The 14,222-nt window shown below is 41.9% G+C and overlaps 1 protein-coding gene across 1 annotated transcript in view; it reads left to right on the top strand.

Moving 5' to 3' along the window:
- Window positions 1-1,594: 1,594 nt before the first annotated feature.
- LOC115375877 (vasoactive intestinal polypeptide receptor 2-like) overlaps window positions 1,595-14,222 on the top strand; it is a gene marked incomplete at its 5' end in the record, with an annotated part of 107,633 nt that continues 95,005 nt past the window's right edge. Inside the window, one exon of the mRNA XM_030075460.1 lies at window positions 1,595-1,721. Within this exon, the coding sequence (XP_029931320.1) occupies window positions 1,595-1,721 (127 nt within the window). The remainder of the gene's footprint in view (window positions 1,722-14,222) is intronic.

Here is a 14,222-nt window from a genome sequence, read left to right as displayed (position 1 = left end):
TCGGCTTCAGCTGCTTCTCTTGACCTTCCATCCATCTGTCAATCACAGCCTGGGCTTCTCCCGTGTGTATTAGATGGAAATGTTTCCCTCCGCCGCCGAACTTGATACATAATAAATACATGAACGAATAAATTATGCACAGACACAAAATAAACCCGAACATTTATAACCAGAGGAACGAATAAATACATAAATAAATGTAGAAAATGACTCAGCGTATTCATTCATTCCCCTGACCCCTCGCTCACCCTCGGTAAAAAACTTCACCCCGACAAAAATGAACTTTACACCGACTTTTCTTTAACCCGTTGTGTGTGTGTGTGTGTGTGTGTGTTTGCTCATGCGCATCGCAGCATGTTGTGCACCTACGACTTTTACAATATTTTTTTCTGCCTTTTTGGCAAGGAAAATCCATGAAAAATACATTGTTTTTTATAATACCTCAGTGTGACTGTGTGGTTAAGAAAAAAAGAAAGAAACTTGCAGAAAACAGTAACAGGAAACAGCAAGGAAAAGCACAATAAAAAAGAAAAATCTAATAGGTTGTATGTGAGGATATGATCAATATAATCGATGAAACTCAAGATAATTTAAAGAAAACAAAACAGAAAATTAGTATTAAGGATTTGTAATGCCCTAAATCAATAATGCTAAATTACAGAAAATAAATGCTAAACAAGCAAGACTAAAAAATCATAAAGGACATTCAGGATAATGGAGCTATAAATACGTCCCATTCCCCTGTTTCTATCAATAAATAACAATTTTTCCTCATTTTGAAGGACTCCATCACCCAGAAATGACGCAGCATGATGCCAGGAAACTAAATGTTAGTGGTTTTATCAGCTGTCGCTCTTCTCGGTTACAGCTCCACTATGAGGTTCAGCTTCAAGCTGTTAAGGAGGTTGTACGTGTTTCTTTGTTCCTCTGCAGGTGAACGACCTTCATTCTCTGACAAATAACTTCTGTAACTTCTGACAAATTTATTTCTTACTAATTTAATTTCTTATTAATCTAATGCAGTTTAATGCAACAGCTGTGTCATAAATTCTACCTTTTAACAAAGTTTATAATGTTCAGTTTGTGTTGACATTGTGGAGAAAGTCTAAATTTGATTCTGTGTGTATTACTGAGGTTGTAGTTTGCAGAGGTCTGCTACTGGACTACATTATACTGAGAGATGTTTCTAGTTTTTTGTCCCACTTATTTATTTACAATAAGGGGGGACATAATAGTGGAAACACCTCCCAATAAAATGCACTCCAGTCCAACAGCAGCACTAACTATGAGCTCAATGCCAAACATAGAAGTGAATGAACACCTCTGTTACCGTGACAAGAAGACAAGCTGAGCATTATAGGCAGCAGGAGAGGAAACTTTATGGCACAACAGCTGGATTGGATTGGATTAGATTAGATTGTACAGGTGGAGCTGACAAAATGGACACTGGGTGTATAGTTTATGTATTTCTAACACCTGGAGTGAATGTGAGTAAACAATGCAAACCTTTGGAGTCTAAACTGCAGCACTAGTCGCTCCTCTCTGTTGCAGCTCCACTTTGCGGTCGAGCTTTAAATCCTTCAGGTAATTTGTGTGTGTCTTTGTTCCTCTGCAGGTGAACGGCCGGCATCCCACATGCAACTTCATGCTGGAGCTGGAGCGGGACCAGGCGGAGTGTGTGGACAAGCTGAGGGAGCAGGACGCCACCGCAAACCCTAAAGGTCACACTCCTGTGTTCACCTGTTGAGAAATGAGTGTGTGCAGGCTGCTTTCTGTCTCTGCTGCAGATTAAAGACGAAACACGAGCATACAGTCTGCACGATCTAATGTTGTTTGATGTTTCGAGTTTTATTTAGCCCTCGCTCAAGACGTGGACGTGCCATATTTGACTTTTCTTTGTCAAAACAGGAAAAAAAGATTATTTTCCACGTTTCTCCCTGTTAAGATGCACAGCAGATGTTGTAATAATGAATGAACATATGCCGATCTGATGGCACTGATGTTGAAAATCAATCTAAATTTGGGGGTTAAGAGAAAGTTGAAATGATGCCAGTAATCAGTCAGAGACGCGAATTTCATTTCTCTGTGAAATCAGGACCTAAATATGTTTCTGATTTTAGTTGAAAACAGTTTGTGAAGCTGTGTCTACGCTCAGGAAACTGCACTTTCCATGAAATCTTGACATTTTGCTGCTCGTCTGGGGAACAGAAGGTCAGGTTTATGCAGAAAGTCCAGTTGGCTCTTGTGGACAGGGCCGTCCCCACACATCTGGGGGCCCCGGGCAAAAGATCTTTTGGGGGCCCTTGAGTTTTTGATCAGCGTCGGCCCAAAAGATGAGGTGAGCCAACTGAGACCCATCATTTCACCCAATGAAGAAAATTCACTTTACTTCATTTTATTGTTTATTTTTTAGGGGATTTTATTTATTTATTTATTTATTTTCTAATTTTCTTGTTTGTTTGTTTATTCCTTTTTTGGCTAATCATCGGGTCATTTTCTTGGATTTTTTCCCCCTACTTTACAGGTCATTTTCTCGTAAATTTTGACTAATTTATTGCTCATTTTTGATTATCATTTTCAGTTAGTTCAATAATATATATATAGTTTTCTTTTTTCCTTTTTTTTTTTTTTTTTAACTAATTTTCTTTTTTCTTTTTTTTTGGTTTAAAAAAATCCCCCCAAAAAGTAACTTTTTTTTTTTGTCAATTTCTTCATTGCCCTTTATCCATGTTTTTGAGAGAAATCGAGCGAATTTTCTCAGGTTTCGAAGGGTTAATAGAAGTTTTAAGGAATCTTATTGGCTGCCGGGACTTGAGGTAAACCTGGAGGACTGACACCTCCATCGACAGTTTTTCATGGGACTTTGGGCCGTGAATTTCAAGCATCTTCAAGCTGAATGCTAAAACCTGCCTGTCATGTAAAGTGGAGCTGCTGCGGTCGGACTTCCTGCTGCCCGTTTAAACATTTTAAAACGAGAGAGATTTTGCGTGGTTGATTCTTAATCATCTAGTAAAGCCCTCCTCTGATTGGCAGCTGAAAGAGAGATCTTCCTGTGTGCTTTGGCTCACAAAACGCCTGATCGTGCAAGTTTTGGTGTCATCCATTGTTTGGAAGCCGGTGGGAAAAAAAAGAATAATATGCTTAGGTCCTCTGTATGTAAATATCCAACAAGGTGTTAGACGTTTAGCTGACAGTCGTTCCTGAGAGCAGACAGCGCTACAAGACGAGGAGGTGGGAGAGCCAACACACTCTGCCATGTTATAATGGAGCAGTAATCCTTGACACACACACACACACACACACACACACACAGAGCCGCAGAAACACATCAACACAGCCTTTGTGTTGTTGTCACTGCGGTGCTTCATGTCAGCTCACTGGAAACAGAATCCCATAGCCAAAGTTAATTAAAACATAGAACGATGCGGCTGAAAAGAGGAAAAGCACGAGCTGAGAGGCCAAACGCTGCTCGTGCCTCGACCCTCAGGCAGATGAAGAGATGCTGAAACTCCACCTGAACAGATTTCCCATCAGAAATCGGCTTCTGACCTGTCCGAACTTCCTCATGGTTGGTTTTTGTGCGACTGTGGTGGCTGATGCCTTTAGCCTTTAGCTTTAGCTGTAGCCTTTTGATTAAAATGCATTTTAGTTTTAGTCATATTTTACTACTTTGGTTAGTTGTAGTTTAGTCAACAAAGTCAATTTCCTGTCCATTACTGCTGAATAATTTTCACATTTTTTAAATTTCTTATTTCCTCTTTAAATTATTGGTTTGTGACCTTGGTACACAGATTGATCTACATTATAGTTCATTTTATTTTCTTGTGTTTTCTCTCTAACTTTGCTTTTGTTATTACACTGTGGACTAGTATCAAAGGTAAAGTTTGTCCACAGGTGGAAGCGACTAGTCGCAATTACTCACGTTACTTTGATAGAGTCATTTTTTTGTGTACTTTGTGGACTTTTCTGAGTATTTTTTAAAGTCAGTAATTTTACTTTTATATCAGTAAATTATCACTTGAGTTTTGTCCGTCCCTACATTTTAAATTAGATCCATTACAGAGAACACATGATCGGTGACATATTGTGGAACCTTTCACAATAAAAGCTCAGTCAGCATAGATGAGAAGAGGAACCTGCTTTTGCTTTGTTGCTTCTACTTTCTGTCATTTTCCAAATTTCGCAATAAAAGCTGCACCATGAAAAACTGCAGCGTGGACCATTTAAACTCAAGTCTGCAGGGTCCTCACTCCAGTTGAGCGTAATGCCCCTTTAAAAGCATGTAGTGTGCAGTGTGTTCCCTCCTCCTTTTCTAACTGCATGGAAAAGATCCCAGCTAACACAGTTACTGTTTGGAAAAAGGAGCTCAGTCACTTTTACTGCCAGGACATTTGACATGAGACACTTTGGACTTTTACTGCAGGACATTTTTACTGCACTACTTCTACTTCTACTGCAGTCACATACCAGCAGAGGAACAGTACTTCTACTTCTACTGCAGTCAAATACCAGCAGAGGAACAGTACTTCTACTTCTACTGCAGTCAAATACCAGCAGAGGAACAGTACTTCTACTTCTACTGCAGTCAGATACCAGCAGAGGAACAGCACTAGCAGTTTGCAGTACTCTTGTAGTACTGAGTCTGTCTATATGTCTCAGCAAATACATATCACAAATATTAGAGACAACAAGGAAAAAAATGAACTTTGCGCCACTCGCAAACTAATGATGCTGTTTTCATTTGTCTAATTCTGTTATTTTTATCTTGTTTTCCATTATAGTTTTATTAGGAAAGGTTTATTTTTGTTTCGTTTTCATCCTGTTGATGAAAATCGTCGATGAATACTTTTCGTCACAGTCAACAAAGATCAAACGCAGCGTGTCCGTCCTGTTGATCCAGCGGCATCACCTTTCAGGAGGATGGACGACGCGGCGTTTCTCTGTCGATGCATCGACTCATCAGATTTACCCGTCGACCTCGAATGCGATGGATGCATTTCAATCTGCGGTGAATCCCACCAGACATAATCCGGACACGGGACACACATATGGTTTCTCTTTGCTCCGGCAGCCAAAACCGATTAGGCCTGATTCACCCACAAAGGCTGAGCCACAGATTTGTTTTCTGTGTGCCTGGATGCTTTCACACACAAATATGTTTTCTGTGCTTTGCTTTCCAAACGTCTTCTTCCATTTCTTTTCTTTTCTTTTCTGTTTTTTTTTTTTTTTTTTGGCCAAGTTATTGTAATGTGAATCTGTTTGTGTGCTGGCCTGCCTTTGATTTAAAACACCTCCCGCTGCATTATTTCACTTTTATTCTCATTTCGCTGAAGCTTTGGGCTGGTCTGGGTCACAATTGAACTCCTGAGTCATGTCGAGTTACTCTGTGGCACACGGTGTAAACAGCTTGCTGGCAGGCGTTTGTGTTGATACCATCTAATAAATTGCCTTCATATTAAAACCTTCACGCAGCAGAGATGAAATATAAGTGAGCCCCTCTGTTCCTAAACACACTCGCACACCGTTTAGGACAAACACAGCTAAGTTTACCCCTCAGTTTATCAGATATATGTAATTTTAGTTTTCATGCTGTGTGATATTTTATGTTGGGATGTTTATCTCTGTAACAGGGTCAGTGTTGCTTTGTTCAAATGGTGGATGTGTGATGGGGTCGGAGGTTTGATCTCTGTGCTGTCAGCTGATCTCAGTCTGTTGATTCTGAGTTGGACTGCTGAAGTCAGAGGCGGGAGGTCAGCTGCACGGCGTTTGAGCCGCACCGACTCAGAAAAACACGGACGTCACCGCAGTCTGAGCACCGAAACTGAGAATATGAGTGTTTCTCAATTCGCGTTCTTGACTGCACTTGTGTTCTTGCAGACTCGTGAAACGTCACCAGTCACGACTCGAGTCCTGTTCCAATTCAAAGTTCGCATCTGACCGAGTTCAGTCCAAATTCCCGGATGTGTTCGTGCTCCGCCCCTTTTACCGAGGATGCATCGGTTGGTGACTTATGTGGATTTTGAACAGCCAGGTATCCCAGCATGCATTTCGCACCAACCAGCGGCGATGGCGGCAACACCGGAGGAGAGAACTCAGAACTGTAAAACTGATGAATTAGCCCATGAAAATGAGAACGAGGCAGAGTTGTTGTAGTAATTATAATATATAATCAATCAAATCAAATCGGGGAAATCAAATATATATCAATAGCACCTCTCTGAGCTGTAGGCTGTAAGTTATTTAAATTAAATTAGCTAAATTAAATGGAATTTATTTATAAACAAAAAAAAAAAACAGAGGAGGAAGAGTAGCCTAATGTTCAGAATATTTTTTTTTAATTATAAACACTACAGGATATCTGGTTATATTAAATATTGCCAAGACAGATTTATTTATTTATTTATCTCAAACAAAAAAAATAAAATACAAAATGAAAAAAAAAAAAAAACAGAATACAGCAAAAAAGAACAGTGTCCGAAGAACCCTGCCCCTTTCTTGCTTATTAATAAAAAAAAGTAGCTTCTTAAATCAAGTTACAGCAAAATATAACTATACAAACTACTTTCCAACTACCCAGTTAAAGATATACACATTCAAGACGAGATGGAGAAGTCATCAAGTTCGCTGCTGGTCCAACTGCAGAACGACCGTCCGTCCTCCGAGTCTGCTCTCCCGAGTCGACCTCGCCAAGTCCCAGCTTCAAAAGTTCGCAAGTCTGAACTTGGCAAACTTGGTATTGAGAAACGGGATATGTCTCGGTGATGTGGAGCTGCTGCTCATCTGTGTTGACTGATCCAGAGATTTCAAGGCTGAAGCTCCACTTTAAACACGGCTAAAAAGCACAGAAGTAAATATTTTCTTGTCGTGCACACTGTGAGCGGCCGTGATGATGTGATGTCAGATCTGTCAGTGTCGGGAACTCACAGCTGCACACAGAAGAATAATTATAAATATCGCAACTCCGACCTTTACCTTTACCTTTAAGTTGTTGAATGAATGGAAGAGGGAGCCTGTGTTTGCATGACTGCACATAAACAGGAATATTAGTGGAATATCCATTTTTATCAGCCATGTAAACAGCTTCATAGCAATATTGTCTTTTTCGTCATAAGTTCAACAAACAGAAGATTTTGTACGTGTCAATACAGCACATGATAACGATAATCACAAAAACGAGGAGGAACAGCCGACACTGATGCATGACGTTAATGCAGATGCCATTAAATCTTATATTTTATCAGCTTCATGCTGTTTATGTGCACATTTAGTATGGCACTTTATAAAGTTCCTGTATCCTTACACTGCCATTAATAATCTAAAAGCCCTGTGTTGGTGTAACTTCCCACCTCTGAGCTCCAACTTGAGACTTCACATCTTATGAATATACATCTATTTTTCCTTCATTTTACTGTATTTTTATTGATCTGTAAGGCACTTTGAATTGCCACTGTGTGTGAAATGTGTGACAGTGTATAGATAAAGCTGTCTTGCCTGGCCTACATGCATCAGGATAAAAACTGGATAGTCCAATAACCCGGTATTAATGGGAAATTGGTGCACGGAGACAGTCTTTGGTGTTCATCGAGATCCCCGTCAGCCCAGATGTATTACGCTCATTTTGGACTGTTAGGCTGTAAAATCCCTTCTTGCCGTCCCTTTCTTTTTCTTTTTTTTTTTTTTTTTGAAAAACGAGACGGACCTCTTCAGCTGTGAGCCCGTGTGATCCGTCTCTAAAGTACACGGAGGAAATCTGCAGCTCGTAGCTCAGCCCGTCAGAAATGTAAGCAGTGGAGGCTGTGTTTACGTGAGCGACCGCAGCCGAGAGACGAGAACCAACACGCTGCTGGAAGCCTCCTGATGTATGTGCCGTTACACGGTGTGATTTATAAAGCTGGGGCGAGTGGTACACCGCAGCAAAACCATTAATTGGACTGCCAAAACATGCTCTGTCCTGCCCTGTAAAAACACCTCGACAAGCACTTTGTTCTCACAACACACTGCAAACTCTTTTAATGAAAAATCCACACACAAGTAAATTTAAATTTACCTCTTGAGTAGATTTCAATTGGCTTTCCTGAAAAGTGGCAGCATCGCTAAATGTGTCTTATGACTCCAGTTGATTTGAGATGAAGTCTGGCACTTACAGAAAATATCTGGGCGTCTGTTTCACGAAGCAGGTTCGACAAACTCCGAGTCTTACCCCGAACTCTGAGCTGATCTACTCTGAGACAGGAAACTCTGAGTTTTCGGTTCCAGAACAGCTGATTTGAGTCAGTTTGATCAACTCCGAGTAGTTTCACCTGGAGGTAAGCGCGTGCACCACAGCTGTAAAAAGACAGCGTCAATGGAGCCCCGATTTGACGAGTCACCATGGCAACGGGGAAGCGTCGGGCTGCGTTTTTCACCCCAGTTGAATTGGAAATCTTAATGCATTCATACAGCGAGTTTGAACATTTTTTTTTTTTAAGTGCAACACGCTGCAGCGGCAAAGGAGAGGGAGACGGCGTGGGAGAACATTGCTGCTCGGGTCAGTGTGTAAGTTTAAATGTAGTCCACTGCAATCACAATAATATTACAGGGGAAAACTGCTTGAATGGTAGCCTATTAATTTATTTCATTTAGGTGCAATCCCGCGGGGGAGAAGCGCACTTGGCAGCAGCTTAAGATGAAATATAAAAACATTGTTCAAACAGGTAAAACATCTATGCGCGGTTTTATCTCCCGACGAATATTTAATTCTGTGCGCAGTAACACTGCACCTTCATCCACTGGATCGTTGTCGAAAGGACATGCCATGTTCGTGAAAAAAAGTCTCCACCTAACTACTAATGGACTTCTAATAAAGGCCTACTGACTGATTTTTAATTATTATTTTTTAAATAACAGACGGCAGAACTAATACGCCACGCCAAAACTCGCCTGCTGACTGAATGAATGAGGAAGTTAAATACCGTGTGTGGCTGAAAGAGGGCGGACACAGAGAGAAACTCGAGGTTTCATGAGAAAAACCTGGTCCCGACCAGGTTAGTTTCATGGAGTTTGTTACTGCGGTAACTGACCGAGAGCTTAAGTTACCTCCCTCTGTGAAACAGGCTAGAGTTACCCCTCTTTCTCTGCTTTGAGTTACCTCCCTTTGTGAAACGGAAAACTCAGAGTTTCTCTCATTTCAGGGTTAACAGACTTAACAGTTTTCACTAAACCTGCTTGATGAAACGGACCCCTGGGACAAATTTTTTAGGGCCTGTAATGAGATGAGATAAAGTTTTTTTTTTTTTTTTTTTTTTTCCCCAACACTATTTATATAAACTGAGAATATCCAAAAACTGCATCCAAAAGTTTTGGTTTTGAAATCCATTTGTCATTTATTGTGTGTGTCATCTGCAGCTTTTCTGCAACAGTTTGTAACTTTGTTGGGAATGAGTGATACAAAAAAACAGACACGATGATGATGATAATGATGATTATAATTGTTGTTTTTGTTAGTGTATCAACTTTTAATCCTCCTCCTGTTTGGATCCTGTCTCAATGTGCCAGTTCTCACAGGCTGTTTGGCTTCATGAGCGCCGGTCAATATTTCTAATTCACCTTCCTAATTTAGAAAGCCTCTGCCTGCCAGACGTCTCTGTGAGCGGAGCCTTTAAACATCCTCACTCTGCTGCTTTTTAGACTTAAAATGAATTCATCAAAAAACGTCTGCGGTTTTCGTCACAGCGGGCCGCTGCTTCACGCCTCTTTATTTAAAGTCGGAGACCGAGTTTAATAATTTGTACACTGACTTTTAATCAGTTGGCTGAGTTTTTATTTAGATAATATTGAGCGCTAATGAGACAATTATACACAGCAAGAATTCAGTTTAATTAGGACTGAGTCACTCGCTGCAGAATAAGAAGCAGCACTAGACAATAAACTCTGGAACATGACGCGGCATTTTTAACCCATTTGTGTGTTTTGCACATTTACTTTTCAGTCACTTTTCAACACCGCCATCCTGTAATTTAAAGCAATATACATTACATATATATCGTTCATATCATATGGACAAAATATTGGACCACCTGCAGGAGCTTCTCTGAGCTCCATCCTAAATCCAGAGGCGTTAATCTGGAGTCGGTCCCTTTGCAGCAGAACAGCTTCCACTCTTCTGGGAGGCTTTCTGCCAGATGTTGGAGTGTCTGTGGGAGTTTTGAGCATTAGTGAGCTCAGACTCTGATGTTGGACCAGAGGGCCCGGCTCACAGTCTCCGTTCTATCCCAAAGGTGTTGGATGGGGTTGAGGTCGGGGCTCTGTGCGGGCCGCTCAACTTCTTCCACACCAAACTCAGCCGGCCACGCCTTTATGGAGCTGCTCTGTGCACTGGGGCTCAGTCATGCTGGGACAGGAAAGGGCCTTCCTTCCCCAAACTGGTCCCACAGAGCTGGAAGCAGAGAATTGTCCAAAATGTGTCGGTGAGCTGAAGCGTTCAGATTTCCCTTCAGTGGAGCTGAGGGGCCGAGGCCGAGCCCAGAAACACCAGCCCACAGCGTGACCCCTCCTCCAGCAAACTGCACAGTCGGCACAATGCGCTCAGGCAGGGAACCCAGACTCGTCCATCAGACCGCCACATGGAGGAGCCTGATTGGTTGCTCCACATAACATGTTTCTGTCGCTCCAGAGTCCAGTGGCGTCGTGCTTTACGCTGCTCAGCCATGAAGCTCCCGGCGCTCAGTTTCTGTGCTGATGTTGATGCCAGAGGAGGTTTGGAGCTCTGCAGGTACTGAGGCGGCAGAGCGTCGGACTCTTTTACGCACTATGAGCCTCGGCGCTCAGCGACCCCGCTCTGTAACTTCACATGGTGCCGCCCCCTGGTGGCCGAGTCGCTGTGGCTCCTAAACGCTTCCACTTTGCAATAATCCCACTTCCAGCTGATGGTGGAATATCTAGGAGGGAAGAAAGTTGAGCAGCTGACTTGTTGCAGCGGTGGCTTCCTGTTCCATCACTATTACAGCAGCACCTGGAACTCAGTGAGCTCTTTAGAACCAGACGCTCTGTCACTGATGTTGGTAAAGGCAGACTGCATGGCTAGCTGCTGGATTTTATACACCTGTGGCAAAGAGACTGAATGAAACACCTGAATTCAGTGATAAGAGGTGTGGCCCAGTACTTTTGTCCATATAGTGTATCTGTAATTTATGTACAGCACATTTTCTATTACAGAAATATCCGCTGTAATGTATGTATTTCAAATGATTTACCCCGCAGCTCAACTTGGCATGAAATTAGCACTCACTATTGAATTATTGAAGTTATTAGCTATTTCAAACCCACACAAGATATTATGTTAATTCTAAAAATACTGTTAAATGAGCATATGCACAAGCCTTCAACACAACCTGTCATATCTTATTTAAAATAAGTGCTCCATCAGACTTTTTGAAGGAGGCACAGCAGGCTTGCATTTTGCCTGCTGTGTGCAAAAAAATTCAACTGCATCTGCTTGTGAAAAGAAATCTGCATAATACCCTGTATCACCCTGTAATGATACAGAATATAGATCCATACGTTTGAGATGCAGTCTGCGATCTCAGCTCCAAAGGGCTCGACCTGTGAAAAACAAGATCATTACATTATGCATTTCATTTCGGACCGGCTGAAGACGGAGAGGCGGAAACTTTAAGCGAGCACGGTTGCAGTTGCTGGGACATTGCTGTTTTAGATAACGAGCATGAATTTCCTCTCCAGTGATGTAAGTGCTGGACGCTGAATCCCCCTGCTGTGTTAATTAAAGCTCAATGACATGAAGTAGAGCAAAATAACACGGCCCAAATCCTCCGCAGGGGAAAAGTGCTGGGGAAAACACTTTCCGAGAAGTTGTTTTATGCGCTTTGAGGAGTTAACAAGGCTTTCAGGAATTCAAATGAGAAGCTGTAGTATTGTCTGCTCACTGTTCGCTCCTTATCCATAAGGAGAGGTGCAGTGAGGACATCCTGTTGTTTTTTAACAGGAGGTTTGCACGGCCCCGGTGGGAATCAAACGTCAAACCTGGCTGCGTTAGTGGGCTCACACCGAGCCGAACAGGGAGCCAGTACCTGCCAGAGATGAGCAAAAACAAACTTTAGTCTCATCTTCAGTGTCCAAATCTTGTTTTTCTTCAGGCAAGGTTGAAAAATCTTCCAGTTGGGTGAAATAATGCCACTTGTTTCCGTGGCTAAACAGCTTGTTTCTTGAATCAAGTGTCATTTTCTTGATCCTTGTGCAGCTGATCTGTCTCATTCTGCCTCGTTTCAACGCATTTCCAGAAAAAGAAATCCTGAAACAAGTGAAACTGCATTGAAAAAATGGGGGTTGTCTCATGCCACATGCAAATTTTTAAACTTGCACGAAGGAAAAACTAAATTTTAACACTGAATATTAGACTGTAAAATCTCCATCTTGCTAAAATGTTCGTTTTTTGCAGTGCAGACCGTGCTCTGAAACAGCGATTTTGTTCTATTTTTGTCTTTATGAGTAAAAAAAAGCACTGCCACGAGGCGTTTGGGGATGATATAAAAATTTAAAAAAAAAACACAGCCACTGACATTCAGCCACTGTAACCGTTGGTATCGGTGAGCCGATGAGGAAGTGGTTGACGTCAGGTTGTTTTTCTGAAAAGTTGGAATTTGCTGGAACTGAAAAAAGCAGCAGCAGCACTTTCTGGATGTCTTTTTTTTTTTTTTTTTTTTTTTTTTTTAGAGCATCCCCCTTGTGAGCTTTTAATATGTGCTTCCCACAGGACTCCATGGAACAGAAAGTATCTTCACAGCATCCACATCCTGAGCCAATAAATGAGAATGACACTGAGAACAAGGAAAAAATGCCCATTAAAAAACAATCGACACCGTTCAGTTGATTGTTTCCCAAAGATACTTTTTTTTTTTTTTTTTAAACTACCATGGGAAGCGAGCAAATACAAACAGGTAAAATGATGATATTGTTATGACTTTTTAATGACTTCTGACTGTCATGACTGCCACAACTTTTAACACTCCTGCTCCTCCTCTGCTCCTCGGAGTCTCTCCCAACGCATCAGCTCCTAAAAGACGTTTGGGCTTTAGCAGCCGCAGCCTGGCCTCCCGAGGTCTGGTCAATATTTCTCATTTACCTTTCTGATTTACAAAACCGCTGCATGCCTGACTGCTCGGTGAGGTCGAGCTGAGCCTTTAATGATTTTCTCCCAGGTGGTTGTGTCTCTGCCATACAGAGGGATTTCAAACCTTTTCACGTTCCGGACCCTCAAGTTGATTTTCAATAAGGCATCAACCCCCGGTTTGCATCAGGGACCTTGAAATGTAAAGGTTTTTTTTTTTTTTTTGATTTGATGTAAATATGAAATTGTTTAGATATCACACTTGACCACATGGATTGATTTTAACATCATGTTTTAATGTCACTTCTCTGAATCGATCAGTAAACGGTCTCTTGGCCCCCTGGAAGCCACACGAGGAGCTGTGGGGGTCCCCGGGTCGCCAGTTTGAACACCATTGATCCAAATCACCGCCCAAATGAAAGCCACAAATTCAATAATGAATTGATAGTGGACCCGAATTTCACTCTGAAGGCTCGTCTATACTCTATGTGTGAAAATAAATACATCTCAGATGATGTAACCATCACCGCCCACATGCCTCCTCGTGTCCTTCACGTTGGCGGTGATGTTACAGAGTAAATCCACTAGGGGGCAGCTCTGAGTCCAAACATTTCTGACAACAAACATGGAGGCAGCATTTTAGACGACGTTGATCAGTGAGGTCATTAAACACATCACGACATGAGGATGGAGGATTCTGTTCTCTAATATTATCAGTGTTTAAAATTTCTTCTTCGTGTCTCGCTCATAGACCAGTGTCAATTGAACTATCGGCGACGCTGGCCCCCTACGATTTCCAATGGCGCTGCTCCGCTTTGTCCGGAAGCTTCCCGAAAACCTGGACTAATACAGACTGAACGCAGAGTATGGGCAGAAGGCTCCGTCTGTATCATATACATATTTAACACCGAATATAAATGAGCCTTGATGCCTCAGATCTTTCCTGACAAGAATCCCAGTCTCAACGTCCTCTGCCCCAGACAACCACATGGATCTCCACGTCTGAATCGAGATCAGCTGGACTTGTTTGTAGATTCTTGAAGACGTTTCAATCCTCATCCAAGAAGCTTCTTCAGCTCTAATAGACCAGGAGGGGGTCCCAGGTATTTCACCTGTACTG

Source organism: Myripristis murdjan, chromosome 17 (assembly GCF_902150065.1).
Source record: "Myripristis murdjan chromosome 17, fMyrMur1.1, whole genome shotgun sequence".
NCBI lineage: Eukaryota > Metazoa > Chordata > Actinopteri > Holocentriformes > Holocentridae > Myripristis > Myripristis murdjan.
The sequence above is the reverse complement of the archived record's forward strand: the minus strand, read 5'-3'. Positions and strand labels throughout refer to the sequence as shown.